Source organism: Salvia splendens, chromosome 5 (genome assembly GCF_004379255.2).
Source record: "Salvia splendens isolate huo1 chromosome 5, SspV2, whole genome shotgun sequence".
Classification (NCBI taxonomy): Eukaryota; Viridiplantae; Streptophyta; class Magnoliopsida; order Lamiales; family Lamiaceae; genus Salvia; species Salvia splendens.
Window position 1 is genome coordinate 1017470 of NC_056036.1, and position 16046 is coordinate 1033515.

At 38.1% G+C, this 16046-nt stretch overlaps 1 protein-coding gene across 2 annotated transcripts; it reads left to right on the top strand.

The window, feature by feature from the left end:
• Window positions 1–8953: 8953 nt before the first annotated feature.
• LOC121803587 (transcriptional corepressor SEUSS-like) lies at window positions 8954–15666 on the top strand. 2 transcript variants are annotated; one of them, XR_006051079.1, is made up of 12 exons: window positions 8954–9307; window positions 9769–10384; window positions 10561–11219; window positions 11314–11433; window positions 11675–11723; window positions 11954–12168; window positions 12256–12324; window positions 12423–12520; window positions 13441–13534; window positions 13872–13941; window positions 14194–15327; window positions 15409–15666. XR_006051079.1 is itself a non-coding variant. In XM_042203207.1 (11 exons), the coding sequence occupies exons 2-11, from the start codon at window positions 10135–10137 to the stop codon at window positions 15150–15152; spliced, it is 2583 nt and encodes an 860-aa protein (XP_042059141.1). In that variant the 5' UTR covers window positions 8954–9307; window positions 9769–10134; the 3' UTR covers window positions 15153–15666. The 2 variants fall into 2 exon arrangements, 1 of the variants encoding a protein (XP_042059141.1); XM_042203207.1 differs by having other exon boundaries at window positions 14194–15666.
• The last annotated feature ends 380 nt before the right edge of the window (window positions 15667–16046 follow it).

The following is a 16046-nucleotide window of genomic DNA, read 5'->3' on the forward strand; positions in this document are numbered from 1 at the left end:
ACGTGACTCAATGCCACGTGTCCCACTCCGTCAATTGCCATCAATGCATGCGGATGGGTTTGCTTATGTATGCATGCTGTGGTGAAAAAGCATATGCATATGCATATGCATTAGCATTAGTTAAATAATGTTATTTATTAAAAGAAAATCATGTATAAATTCCAGCTTTATACAAGCATTATTATTTTGTTTTATGGTTATTTATATCTGGCTACGGTATTCTTTGGCATCCAGCCATATCAATAATTAAGGAAATTTAAGTAACGTCACTTTATTTGTTATTTTTTGGTTGATTTTTTATGTTTGATAATAAATGCACAGAAACTAGTTTTAACTTTTAATCTCAATAAGGTAAATAAGAAACTATCAATCCATTCATTTTCTAAATTAGATTATGCTTGTTTTTCTTTTTTTTTAATGTCCCAAATATACAATTTTATCTGTATAAAATAACAGTTTTTTTTTTATCTCATTTACTAATATACTCTTATTTGACTCTTTGATGAACTCTTTGTTATTGATTACCAAAGTAAGTAGTACTACCATATTATAAAGTTTATTGAATAATTTGCTTCTAGTATATACCAACAGTGACTGTAATTCTATATTTGTGGTTGGCTAAACATACAATGCAACAATGTACTTTTGGATCACTAATTTTTTGCTCAGTTAATATCTATATTCAAATTTATTCCTTTCATGTTTTTTTTGGTAAGAAGGTTCATTTTAGGTCAATAAAAATGAGAGAATGTGCATTAGTACTTTCACCAAGTGGACAACAACATGTGATACATACTAAGGTGTTGCCCCTTATTTAGCAATTTAGGATTATGCCTAGATTTTTGGCTAGATTTTTTTTGGTGTCACAAGCTTTAAAGTTTTTATGTCTAAATTGAAGGAGTTTATTCCGTGGGCTTGATATAGAAATCCATTGATATGATCATACATCATATCCCACTTTATGTAATATACTACTACTACTATATAGACGTGTAGTAAGATTAGTAAGATTTTTAATTTCAATGAATATTATCACGTTAGTCGGTACAATTTAGTTGAGATTCGAGTCACAGTAGTCACAAGAGTGAACGGAGAATAATTTGTTTGAGCCGTGTAGAAATGCTTGATCAATCAACACGAAACAAATCGAAGCTTAATTGTGAGAAGAGAAAGAAAAAAAGGGTTTTTGAAGAGAATAATTTTGCGTGGATATTATTGAGCTGAATGAATGTTTTATCGACAACTACAAGATCTTCTCTTCTACTATTTATACTAACAGCTAACTAAAGAGTAATCAAGAAGATCACTTGAAACAGTTACAACTTCTACTAACTAAACAAGAACTCAACGGCTAGTAGCCGTTAGCCTCAACCGCTTTTCAAACTTCATAGCTTCTCGGTTGAGTGTTATGCATTCCACTGAACACACCATGAATCCTCATTGCTTTGTTAGCCAAACATGCAACAATCTCCACCTTGGCTACAAGGCAATGCTCATCTCTCCACCGAGCACAAACTTACCAGCCTACAACAATATTCGAACTTTTCCTTGTTCAAAGGCTTTGTAAGCATATCAGCCGGGTTGTGAGCGGTGTCGATCTTCTTCACCCTCACTCTACCACTTTCAACCTCATCTCTGATGAAGTGTAACCTCACGTCAATGTGTTTACTACGCTCGTGAAACATTTGGTGTTTTGCAAGGCACAGAGCTCCACTGTTGTCACAATAGACAGTCACTCCCTTCTGTACAACTCCAAACTCAGCCACGAGTCCCAGTAGCCATTTGCTCTCCTTTACTGCCGATGTGAGGGACATATACTCTGCTTCAGTTGTGCTTAATGCAACCATACTTTGCAAGCTCGACTTCCAGCATATTGCAGATCCAAAAAGAGTGAAGATGTAGCCTGTCTGGGATCTTCTTGTATCAATATTTGCAGCATAATCAGAGTCACAATATCCCACCAAAGGCTCTTCTTCTAACTCACTTCCACCTGAGAACAGAACCCCCAGCTTATTTGCTCAACCTAGGTACCTCAGAGACCACTTCAAGGCATTCCAGTGCTGTCTGCCATACCCAGCCATGTAGCGGCTGGTTGTGCTGATAGCATGGGCTATATCCGGCCTCGTGCATATCATAAGATACATCAGACTCCTAACAATATTAGAGTAGGGAATTAACTCCATCTCCTTTCTTTCCTCTTCAGTTCTAGCCTTCTGATCATTACACAACTTGAAGTGTATAGTCATTGGTGTTGAAGTCCTTCTCATGTTGTCAAGTCTGAATTTCTTCAACATCTTAATGATGTAATCTGTCTGAAAAAGCCAAAGCTTCTTGCTGCCTTTGTCTCTGATAATGTCCATGCCAAGGATCCTACTTGCACTTCCAAGATCCTTCATCTCAAAATCCCTCATCAGCTGTTCTTTCACCTTCTTTATCTCCCTTATATCCTCACCTGGCAACAACATATCGTCGACATACAAGAGCAAATAGATGGGACTCTTATTAGCTTGCCTTTTCACAAACACACAGCTGTCATAAGGGGATCTAGCAAACCCCAGCCTTGTCAGACTTTCACCGAATTTCAAATACCATTGCCTACTTGATTGTTTGAGCCCATAGATGCTCTTCTTGAGCATGCATACTTTATGCTCAGAGCCAGGTACTTCAAAGCCTTGAGGCTGAGCCATGTAGATTGTTTCTTCAAGATCCCCATTTAAAAATGTTGTCTTGACATCCATCTGCTCCAGCTCCCATCCTTTCCTTGCTGCCACGGCCAATAACACTCGAATAGAGTTATGCTTCACCACCGGGGAATACACCTCATTAAAGTCAACTCCTTCTTCTTGGTTGTACCCCTTTGCAACAAGCCTTGCTTTGAACCTGACTGTGTGAGTGTCTGCTGTTTCAAGCTTCTTCTTAAACATCCACTTGCACCCTATAAGCTTTCTGAATTCGGCCTTCTCAACCAAGATCTAGGTTTTATTAGCAATCAGAGAATCCACTTCTTCCTTCATTGCTCTGATCCATTGGTCCCTTTCTGCTCCACTCACAGCTTCAGAATAGGAGCCTGGTTCAGAAGCATCCATTTGCTCAGCAACATGTAGAGCATAATACAACATCTCATAATCACTAAATCTTGCAGGAGGTCTGATAGTTCTCTTTGGCCTTTCTCTAGCCAATGAAGGTTCTGGTGCATCTGGTGTGGAGTCTTGAGGCACAGCTTCATTTGATTGAGTATCTGGATCCATTAGAATTCCTCCACCTGCCTCATAGTTCTCCACACTTACTTCATCATTAGAATCCATACCCACATATGTCATAGCAGCTCTGGACTCATTGAAATCAGATTCTGGATTTTTGACATTTCCTTGATTCAGATAAGGCATGTTGTCCTCCAGAAAAACCACATCTCTACTGATCAGCACCTTTTGCCTCCCAGGTTCAGTACACCATAGCCTATATATACCCCTTGACCCCCTTTTCATAGCCAAGCATAATGCACTGCAAGGCTCTAGCATTCAACTTCCCTTGTTTGAAGTGTGCAAACGCTCTACACCCAAAAGGCTTCAATCTTGTATAGTCAGGCCTTACTCCATGCCATTTTTCATCAGGTATTGCACCTCCAATTGCTGATGATGGGCATTTGTTGATCAAAATAGCTGCTGTTGTCACAGCCTCTGCCCAAAAATTTCTGTTTACTCCAGAAGAAGACAATAAGCATCTGACCCTTTCAAGGAGTGTGCGGTTCATTCTCTCCACAACTCCATTCTGTTGAGGATTTCCAGGCACTGTCTTATGCCTTTTTATTCCTTTGTCCCTGCAAAATTGGTCAAATTCCTTGGACAAGTACTCCAAACCGTTGTCAGTTCTTAACACCTTAGGAATAATCCCCCTTTCATTCTCTAACTCTTTACACCAATTCTTGAATGTGATGAATGCCTCTGACTTTTCCTTTAAGATAAAGACCCATACCTTCCTTGAAAAGTCATCAATTATAGACATATAGTATTTCCCTCCACCCAAATTTTAATAGGTGAGGGCCCCCAAAGATCTGAATGAATATAGTCTAATGGAGAGGATGATGAATGAGTACCTGCTGGAAATGATTTCTTCTTGGATTTTCCCAGCAAGCAATCTTGGCATTTCTTCATATTATCCATGCCACTGATGTCAATGATCCCTTTCTTCACCATTGCTTTTAGAGTCCCTTCAGCCGGATGTCCTAGCTTGAGATGCCAAGCCATTAAATCTGGTCGGATAGCTGCATTAGCTTCACCCATTATAACAGTGGCCTGTAAATAATACAAACTTCCATCCCTCTCTGCCACCATCTTTACATCTTGTTCCTTACAAACCTTCATGACACCATTTTGAGAAAGAAACGAGTAGCCCTTCTTCTCAAGAGTTCCAAGAGACACCAGATTCCTTTTTACTTCAGGTATATACCTCACATCAGACAATATTATCACAGATCCATTTCTGAGCTTCAATTTAATCTCACCAATTCCTTTGATGCTGCAAGCTTTGTCATTCCCCAGTATGACTGACCCACTGCAGTGTCTGAGGTCTTGGAACCACTCAGCATAGGGGCAGATATGAAACGAGCATCCAGAGTCCATGATCCATGAATCCCTTTCTATCTTGTCCACTACATTCATCACTTCAGCTGGCTCTTCCCCATCACTGTTGACAATATTTGAATGGGACTTGGATTCAGCGGCCAATTTCTTCTTCCATCCATAGCAATCTCTCTTCAAATGTCCAGGTTTCTTGCACCAATGGCAAGACCTCTTTTCTTTTGCTGCAGGACCATCGGGCTTATAATCCTCGGCCTTCTTCTTGAATGGTTTCTTGCTCCATTTCTTGATATTAAGCGATTCAGGTTGATGTTGATCTTGACTTTTATTACCTCATTTCTGCAGTTCCTTTGCCATTAGAGCTGCATGAACCTCATTGTAGGTAATCACCTTATCTCTACCATAAAGAAGTGTATCCCTAAGCTGATCGTAGGAATTTGGCAGAGCATTCAAGACCAAGATAGCCTTATCTTCATCACTTATCTTCACATGTACAGCTTCTAGATCATCCACAGACTTAGCAAAGTCTTCCAACTGTTCCATAATTGACTTATCCTCTGTGAAGCTGTAAGAGTAGAGCCTCCTTTTCATATACAAGCGGTTAGCCAAGGACTTGGCCAGATAAACGTCATCAAGCCTCTTCAAGATGCCCGCAGCAGTCTTTTCACCCTGCACTTCGCGCAAGACCTTGTCACCCAGGCACAAGATCAGAGCGCTATGAGCCTTGAGTTGCATCTCATCCTGCTTCGCCTGAGCTTTATCATCTAGCGCAGCAGCCTTCCCTTTCTCAACCGAATCATCCGCGGCAAGAACAGCGGATAGGCCATGCTGCACCAAAACGGCTCTCATCTTCATCTTCCATAACCCGTAATCATTCTTTCCGGTAAACTTATCCACATCAAGTCTGGCGGCCATAGCTGCGAATCAGAACGATCAAGCACCTTCAAGAATTCCCACAGACGGCACCAATTGTAGAAATGCTTGATCAATCAACACGAAACAAATCGAAGCTTAATTGTGAGAAGAGAAAGAAAAAAGGGTTTTTGAAGAGAATAATTTTGCGTGGATATTATTGAGCTGAATGAATGTTTTATCGACAACTACAAGATCTTCTCTTCTACTATTTATACTAACAGCTAACTAAAGAGTAATCAAGAAGATCACTTGAAACAGTTACAACTTCTACTAACTAAACAAGAACTCAACGGCTAGTAGCCGTTAGCCTCAACCGCTTTTCAAACTTCATAGCTTCTCGGTTGAGTGTTATGCATTCCACTGAACACACCATGAATCCTCATTGCTTTGTTAGCCAAACATGCAACAAGCCGTGATAATTGCTACTTATAGGATAAATATTTTTACATACTTACCTAGATATCCTCTCCCATCAATATGAATTGAGATTATGACAGTTTTAAAAATTATTTTAAAAGCTTGAAATATGAAAACATAATAAAAATATTACTATACTTTTCCTTTTAGAGGTGTGTTCGATCATTATGTGATAGGGAAGAATCAATTGAAACATAATTTGGAACATACTAGTAATTATTCCGTCAACTTGAAGAACAAAATAAATTAAGTACTCAAATTTCCATTGTTTGCAACAAAAAGTTACCATTTATTCAATGACCAGGCTTTCAAATTATCACCTTTCGAGATCTAAATTTCATCATGTTAATTGATGTAAAATACTCGTTACTACTCTTCTGTGTCAATCTATATGTCAAAATATTAAGTAGGAGTAGTATATTGTGAGAGAACTACTTTGATTAATAGTAGTACTGTCTTTATCGCATTACAATAGAGATATTTATAAATATTTAGTGAGTTAAATGAGGTGAGAATAATATACGAGAGTAAATAAAATAGATAACTAAAAGCAAAATATAATGTGAAAGATAATAAAATAAATAATTAAAAAGAAAGTAAATCAAAATAGTAAAACAAGAGATATTATATGTTTTGAATTTTATCATATAAAAATTTAAATACTCATAACGATTCAAAAAGAAATACCTTTACTCAATTAATATAGCCAAAGGAGCAAAAATCAGAAAGACAGGTTTAATAGTATATGAAAGATAATGTGATCAACTTTATTAGATTCAATTTTGTAACAAACACAAATAAAAAAAACACGTGTCTCTTTGCCCAAACATGACACACCATCAACGTTATACGCATGCCATTTGAAAATAGTGAAACCAAGAATTCAAACATAAATACATAATGAATGATGTGATAATCTAGAAAACAATCATTCAATACTAGTCATCTCTATAATTATAAATAGTTACCTAATACTTCATCCATCCAATATTTTTTCACTAAATTATAAAATTAAAAATAGAAAAAATATATAGTTAAACTATTATTAGGCCGAAAGTCTCCCAACGAGTGACGCAGTTTGAACCCGCCACAACTCTACGCTACAACCAGTTGGTATGGATAACTCATTTTAATTGCAAATACAATTGCATTATAATTGTTATAGTATTCTCATTTTAAAAACAATATAGTAATTGGTAGTATAACCAATACCTACATATACACACATCTATATTGTATCAATATATTCGAGCATACTTAGCTAAATAAGTGATGTAACAAATTAATATGTAGTAAAAAAAATCGAACTTAGCTGGGAATCCACTGTAGCATGGGGATAATCATCAAATATAGGTTAGTAATGTAGCAATTCTAAACTACATAGAGTTGGTGTAATTAATTGTGATACATTAAATATGTACCTAATCGAAACTTTTGAATGGTTTTGGTCCCCAGTTACAATTAATTTATACGTTTTCCAAAGTTATCATTTTTCAAGTAATTTTTGTTGTCAAGCATGTTTTCCTCGATCGAATTGGTTTGATCACTTGTCAAACCAAAATACACTAGTTCACACATATATATAATTAAAAATACATAACCTATTTTTCTTATATTTATTAACTATTATAGTATACATCATATATAAAATATTAAAAATCAGTATTTTTGGTATAATGATAGATGTGTTTACAACTTGACCACGTGTCAAAATATGGAAACCAACAAATTTAAAACTGTTTATAAATAATATTTGTAAAATAAAAAATGATTTAATTGATCTACGGTTCATAACAAACCGGTCAAAATATGGAAACCAACAAATTTAAAACTTTTTATAAATAATATTTGCAAAATAAAACATGATTGAATTGATTAGCGGTTCACAACAAACTGATAAGTTTTTCCGATTTAAAACGGTTCGTTAACCAATGAGTTAAAAGATTCGAATCAGACATAAACAAGTATCGATTTACAAACAACTTTTATCTTATTTGTAAAACATGTCACAATCATAATCTTATTTATTTTAGAATATTCATATAAACGGATCATAATCAGTTTCTATTTTGGTGAATTTCTCTTTCTAATAGTATAAAATCATTCTCTACCAATATATATAAAAATAAAAACTTTATTAAACAATCACGCTTAGAGCATCTGTAACGCAAGGGGCCAGGCCGCATCTCGCGAGTCCCGGCCCGTCCCGAGCGTTGCACGGAGGAGAGTCACGGCCCAGGCCCGTCCCGGGGCCGCGTTCCCAGCCTGTCGCGCGTCCCGCGTCCTGGCCTGGGACGGCGTTGCACGGTGACAGGCCGCAACTGTAGAGTCCCGGCCCAGCGTTACACGCTCCTCGGGCCGGGCCGCAACCAAATTTTTTTTTTTTAATTCGAAAATTTTTTCTATAAATACTACTCAATTTTCATACACATTCAACTTCATATTCAACTTTGGACTCGCCTCCAAGCCGATCTAATCGAAGAAATTTGGACTCGCACCAATGTTTTCCAGAATTGACGTTATGTTTTTATGTATTTTATTTTCAGTTTTAAAATTTCTATGTTGTAATTTTGCAGTATTCGATGAAATTAAATTTTCCGTGTTTAAATTTCCAGCGTTTTTTATTTTACGAGTTAAATAGGTTGGAGTTGTGAATAGTGTCATTTATTAGTTGCGGCCCGGGCTGCAACCTGCAGGATTACAGCAGTTGGGGTCTGGACCACAACTATAGAGGAATGATGACGTGGAGGGAACTTGGGGCCGGAAATAGGGACGGGTTAATGATGCCCTTATAAATATAGCCTTCCACTATAGTATGCAATTCGCGCCCACATCCAATAAAAATGTAGTGGCATCTCTGTAAATTAATCCAATTACTATGGCCAAAGAGGTAATCAAATATTGGTGAGCTGTCTTCGCTAATAATGATGATGCATGCAATCATTTGACACATACATGCAACCATCATGAAATCATGGCCATTGATACATCCATACCATAGGCATAAGCTAGGAAGAGGATTGACTTCGTTTAGGGAGAGGATGGAAAAGAGAGAGAAAAAATCCAATCCAATCAAATGGAATTTTGACGTCCGCAATAAAACCCATCCAAACTCAGCTCACCTCTCTCTGTTCATCTCTCTCTAAAAATTGTGCTCAAATCAACTGTCTGCTACTCTCTCTAGTTCGCTGAAAGATTTGGGGACGACTTTTTTCGATACACACTGTAGAAACTGGAAACGCACAAGTTGTGTGCTCTTGACTTTGGGGGTTTTCGTTTGAAGGAGGAAGCTGAATTTATCCATATTGGTGCTCGAAAGAGCTGGAAAGGGAACATATTGTGTGTTTTAGCTTCAATTACGAGGTTTTAACGGATTGCGAGCTGGAATCATTGCTTATGTGAGTGTGTGAACTGTTTACTTGTGTAATTCGCATTCGTGTCAGTAATCGAGTTTTTACGGTGTGTGTGTGAGTGTCTTGCGCCCAGTCGTGGTGTGTGTCGTGTTTGGAGTTTTGAACCCTAGGTAATATCGCTTCATTTTTGGCTTTAGATCGTGTGTTGTTTGTCTTTTTCTATGGAAGTTAGGGGTCGATCGATTTTTTGCTGTCAATTCGTTTATTGTACGCTAAATTTTGTTAATTTCTGAGATTGTAGTTTTCTGCTGTTAGTAATTTGTTTGTTGATGCATTTAATTTAATTATCCTTTTCTCTCAAGTAAGTATATATACTTATCATTTACACTTGTCATTTTTTCTCTAAAAAAATTGTTTGGTAGGATTTTGCTTATACTTCCTGATTTTGGCATTGCTATATGTGCTTATATGCAGTAGAAGAATCTGATTCGACTTTTCATGTGCAGGGATTGACCGGATAGCTGGCAAAAGACTGCAATTTGGATAGAAGAGGAGGCAGAAGTTAGGATGCTCACCAGTATAGCAAGCTTCTTTGGTTTCGATGATTTTGATTATCGACGTGGATTTTGCATAGTATACTCCCAGAACCTCATTTGCGAGGCTTATCCTCTTGCTTTTGCTCGAAAAGAACACCCAAGAGCTTTTTCTAATGATTGGTTGTGTTTTTAAACTGTGGTCAAATTGTACCATATTTTCACTAGGTTGTAGTCTTGTTTGCATCCATGGAAGTTCAGTTTCTGGATTAATTGATGTGATTTAGGGGTAGGAGTACTAAGGCTATTGTAGGATAGACTGTGCTGTTTTCTGCAAACATGGTGCCACAAGGGCCTCCCCCTCCGCATAGTGGAGCGCAGCCGGTTCCGCCGTCATTGTTAAGATCAAATTCCTCATTGTTGGGTGGGCAAGGAGGTGGGATGCCCTCCCAGAATGCATTTCCTTCTCTAGTGTCACCACGTAATCAGTTAAACAACATGAATATGCTCGGGAATGTTCCCAACGTTTCTTCTCTGCTTCACCAGTCATTTGGAAATGGAGGCTCAAGTTCTGGTTTATCTGGTCCAGGTAGCTTTCAACGGGCACTTGTTGGTAATCCCAAATCTGTTTCACTTCCTGGCAATGAAAATGGGATGGGATTCAACACTCCTTTTTCTCATTATTATGATTATTAGTATAACTATTACTATCACTAATTTACTATAATTATTAATATTATTATAATATCTCAACTACTATTGCAGCCAATCCAAACTCATCTGGTCACGGACAAGGACAGCAACAATTCTCAAACCCTTCCAGCAGCCAAATGTTGCCAGAACAGCAACAAGCTCAACATCTTGATCCACAAAATTTTCAACATAACCAGCAGCAGTTACAACAGTTTTCTGTACCCAATTCGCAACAGCAGCATCAGCAATTTCAGGCAATGCGTGCAGGCCTAGGAGGTGTGGGACATGTTAAGCTAGAGCCACAAACGACCAATGAGCAGGCCTCACAGCAACAACTGCAAGCTTTGAGGACTCTGAGTTCAGTGAAGATGGAACCTCAGCAGCTACAAAGTATGAGAAGCTTAGGCACTGTCAAGATTGAACCCCAGCAATCAGATCCTTCTTTATTTTTACACCATCAACAGCAACAACAGCAGCAGCAGCAGCTCCTCCTTTCCCGACAGTCCTCTCAGGCTGCTGCTGCCGCGCAGATTTTGCATCAACAGAGGATTATGCAAATTCAGCAGCAGCAGCAGCTGTTAAAAGCTATGCCTCAACAAAGATCTCCATTACAACAACAGTTTCAACCACCGAACATGCCTGTTAGGTCCCCTGTAAAACCTGTCTATGAGCCTGGAATGTGTGCTCGGAGGCTGACACATTACATGTATCAGCAACAACACAGACCTGAAGTAAGATGTTTCTGTTGAATTTTTGCCTAAAGTCTCCTTTTCAATGCCTAAAGTAAGTTTTCATTTGATGATTTGGCATGACATTATTTTGTAGGACAACAGCATTGAGTTCTGGAGGAAATTTGTAGCTGAATATTTTGCACCCAATGCCAAGAAAAAGTGGTGCGTTTCAATGTATGGACCTGGTCGCCAAACTACTGGAGTTTTCCCTCAGGTGTGTTGGTTTTACTGGTCTAATGATGAATTTTACCTGTGCCTAGGCTATTTGACTCCAACTTGTGTCATTATTGGTTCTTTGAACATTGTCACTAGGTTTGATGAATAGCAAACTTTTTTCTGAACTCAAACGTCAGCTTGAATTATTTATAAAATTACTTGACCATAGCTTCTCAGCTTCTATAGCCATTGTTAATCTATTATTTTGAAGTGATATGCCCCTATCTTTTTATATGCAGGATGTTTGGCATTGTGAAATTTGCAACCGCAAGCCTGGTCGTGGATTTGGTGCGTTCATGTCTAGGTTCTGCAACATTATTTGTTGGATGGTTTCCTCTGTGATGAATTGATCTGACTAGTCATCTCTGGGTTTTGTTTTGAAGAATCTATTTAAGAATGTCATTTTCACCCTCACCTACTTTCCATAAGTTTAGAAGGGCATTATTATTGAGATGTAAAACAGATAGGAAAGAATTAGTATGATATCTAACTACAAAATTTTGGTTTTCTACTACCAGAGGCAACTGTTGAGGTTTTACCCAGACTATTCAAAATAAAATATGAAAGTGGAACTATAGAAGAATTGCTGTATGTTGATATGCCGAGGGAGTATCAGAATCCTGCAGGGCAAATTGTTCTGGACTACGCGAAAGCTATACAAGAGAGTGTCTTTGAGCAACTTCGTGTTGTTCGTGATGGTCAGCTACGAATTGTATTCTCTCCCGATCTCAAGGTTAGATAAATGCTTCCGATCTTGCATTTTGTTCTTTTGATTTGTATATCTGTAAAATACATTATTTTCTGCTAATAATTTTGTCAGATATGCTCCTGGGAATTTTGTGCTCGGCGTCATGAAGAGCTCATCCCAAGAAGGTTGCTGATTCCTCAGGTTGACTTGTTGTCATTTATAAAAAAAATTCTAAATACGGTTTATATATCTGGATTCGTAAAATGTGCCATTCCTAACTTAATATATTTGAACTGCAGGTTAGCCAACTTGGCACTGCTGCCCAAAAGTACCAGGCTGCTACTCAAAATGTGTCAACTAGTGCCTCTTTTTCGGAGCTACAAAACAATTGCAACATGTGAGTTTGTGATACCTTACTTATGAGGATCTTTTAAATGCAAATTATTTATCTATTTTCTTGACAAATACGGAGTAATATTTAATACTCCATCTATTTATAAGGTATACGTGATGGTAGCTGGTTTCATTATTCAGGTTATCTGTTTTTACTTAAGTTGCTATGCTAATTTTTTCCAGAATTATTCCAGACCTCAAACAAAAGCTCATGTTTGGACTTCTTTTTCTTGCTAACTTCCAATGGTTATGATAAATAAAGCCTTAGGATGAAGTGGTAGAGAAGAACTATGTGCCCATGTTGGAAAGATGAAGTCGTGTTGACCACCTAGTCATATAGAACCATGATAAAATGGGATGGAATTTGCTAAAATAGGAATTGATTGCTATTTGTTAGTAATTGAAACGTCTGATTTTCGTGTGATGCGGATATAGTTGCTCAAATTAAACTGGCAATAGTTTTGGTAATTACTAGAGAAGCTCATGTAAATGGTCAAGGTATGGGATTTGGCAGTCCAGCAATGTTTCTCATTGGACATGTGTAGTTGGTTTTCATTTCTCCATCAGTCACCAATGGAGCTTTAGAAGTGTGGAAGTGAGAAAAATCACCAATTAACCATTAGTCTAAGATTGCAATCAATCACATATAACTAATAGTCTAAAACAAGGGTTACAAACTTCTATGTTGACATCCTTTTCTAAAAATCCAATGGTCATTGAGCTAAATTTTCATATTCTTGCCCATCAAATTTTGTATCAACAATTTTGTCCACATCAAAGAAATTATAACTTGTGGTTATGAGAAAGACATTATACGATTTTATTGTGAATTACTGCTAATGTAGTGCTTGGGGATCTGCTTCATCTATATTGTAGTGGAGTATATAAATGTGTTATCAATCAACCTGCAATTTTGCCTTTTAGGTTTGTTTCTTCTGCACGTCAGCTTGCCAAAGCTCTGGAAGTTCCATTAGTAAATGATTTGGGATATACGAAGAGATATGTGCGATGCTTGCAGGTAATATGCCTTTTTTCAATAAACCCTTTCCAGTTTCAGTGTTAAAAACCATGTTGAGTTTAACTCTAATTACTTAGCACACTCGCAAGAATGCTAGTGGCCATCAACACCCTATATCTGTTAGTTGTTAGGAGCAAACTAAAGATTCTCCCGTGATTGAAAATTATAACTATATCTGCTAGAGGCAATAGTAAGTTGCATGTCTTATGATAGAAGAGGTAGAAGTTCAGTTGAGCCGCTTCTTTAAATTCTGTGTTTCCCTAAGGCTTGATATTTGCTAAAGCTGCTGCTATATACTTCCCGTTATCGATGTTTTATGTTCACTTCAACATTGCAGATATCAGAAGTGGTCAATAGCATGAAGGATCTTATTGATTATAGCCGTGAAACTGGTGCAGGTCCTATGGGTAAGTTTACCTTATACTAAGATTCTTATCATCTAGGCTTGTAAGTGAATCGTACAACGTAAGCTTGATTTCATAACCTGGTGGGTTTCCTATAATTCATCTTGTTTGCTTGAATGATGACTGTTCTCAGTAAGTCAGTATAACTTAGAAGCATGAAATTCGATGATAAGTAAGAGTATCCCCAGTCTACTTGTGGATTCCAAGCTGTTTTTTTACCCCTTCATATGTAATATTGTTATTTTATCTCTACAGAGAGTCTGGCGAAGTTTCCTCGAAGAACAAATCATTCACCTGGATTTCAAGGACAACAACCTCCACAGCCTGACAGTCGGCTACAACAGCAACAGCAGCAAACAGGTCAAAACTCAAACAACGATAGTTCTGCTACGGCTGCTGCTACACAACTTGCTTCTGCTGCTAGTACTCCTGGTGTTAATAATCCTGCGAACTCAGCTACCGCTACTGCATCTACCAGTACAATTGTCGGCCTCCTTCATCAAAATTCAATGAATTCTCGGCAGCAAAATCCAATGTCCAGTATTAACAGCCCTTACGGTGGTAATAGTGTTCAAATGCCATCTCCAGGATCTGCAAACACCATGCCACAGTCTCAACCACCTCTATCCCCTTTCCATTCCTCGACACCGCCGTCGTCTAATAATCAACAACTGGCTTCACATGGTCCATTATCGGGTGGTCATGTGAATTCTGCGAGTTCGCCAAATATTTCAATGCCACAACCTACTCTTTCTGGTGATGCAGATGCAAATGATTCACAGAGTTCCGTCCAAAAAATTATACACGACATGATGATGTCTTCACAGCTTGGTGGTGGTGGTATGTCAGGCTTGGGGATGACGGGTGGTGATGTGAAAAATGTGAATGGAATGTTCTCAACAGGCAGCAATGGCAGTGTTAGTGGGGGCAATATACTCGTAGGAACTGGAGTAGCTAATGGTAACCCTGGTACTGGTGTTTCAGGGTTTGGGAGTATGGGCAACGGAATCGGCCAATCTGCCATGGTAAGTGGGATCCGAGCAGCGCTTGCTAATAACTCCCTTTCCATGAATGGGAGAGTAGCCATGGCAATGGCACGAGAGCAGGGCATGAATTCACAACAGCAGGATATGAGCAACCAACTGCTTGCCGGTGGTCTTGGTGCAGTTAATGGTTTCAATAACCTTCAATTTGACTGGAAAGCATCTCCATGACAAGTCTTACATAATTTTGTGGCATTGGACTAACGGCTGTTTGTGCAGCGTAGAGGAGTGAATTCGTTGGTTGGGGATCGGATATCCGTATAGTGAGAAAAGAAGATAAATGGTTTGTGAGTGTGCATCCCTCCCTCCCTCCATGTTGTTGTACTAATCTCAAAGAAAGCAAATGGTAAAGACATAGGTTTTCTTGATTGAATGATACATGTGATTCCCAGCGTTTTCTCGACTAACAGTTTCGGGGCAAAAACAGCTGGAGTGGCGCATGGCCACCGGAAAGTGCTTGTATTGCCATCTCAGCATTTGAGGCGTCTGCCAAACCCCGGTGCGGTTGCGGGCTCTTCCCCTTGGCTCCCACACCCTTTCCCCAACATGTGAGTGTATATAGTTTTGGATTGCCTTGAAGCCAAGTTTTATTGTAGAATTTTCTTATACTTGTTCTGCTCAGAATTTGTTTACAGTAGTTTTATTCCCATCATAATCATCTTTCACTCAGCCATACTTTTACTAATCTCTGCTATTATTGGGGGCTTTTTTTTTAGTTGAGCTAGTTGGTTGAACCTAATGACTCTTAAACTAGGAGTAAAAATTCAGTGGTTTAGATATAATACGTGGCGGTGTTATATGGTTTGTCCTACTCATAATTATTGATTTATTTTGATTTTGCAACTAAACCAATTGATTTGTTTTGACATCAATCAAATTGATGGCACATAGTAGTAGATAATGAACGATATCGATTATATAAAATTGAAGAATTACATTTGTTTAATTAAAGTGTATATTCAAGACGGAAGAAGACGAGAAAGGAGAAACAAAAGAGTGAAGATAGTAGTATAACGAATGAATTTAATTTAGTACAAGATGATGTGATTTCGTTGCCTATAATGT

Bases quoted from the DNA above. Each gene is read 5' to 3' on its own strand.
- LOC121803587 (XM_042203207.1), top strand. From the start codon at position 10,135: ATGGTGCCACAAGGGCCTCCCCCTCCGCATAGTGGAGCGCAGCCGGTT. The intron at 12,325-12,422 runs GTTGACTTGTTG...TTTGAACTGCAG, and splicing joins GAAGGTTGCTGATTCCTCAG to GTTAGCCAACTTGGCACTGC. The intron at 13,942-14,193 runs GTAAGTTTACCT...TTATCTCTACAG, and splicing joins AACTGGTGCAGGTCCTATGG to AGAGTCTGGCGAAGTTTCCT.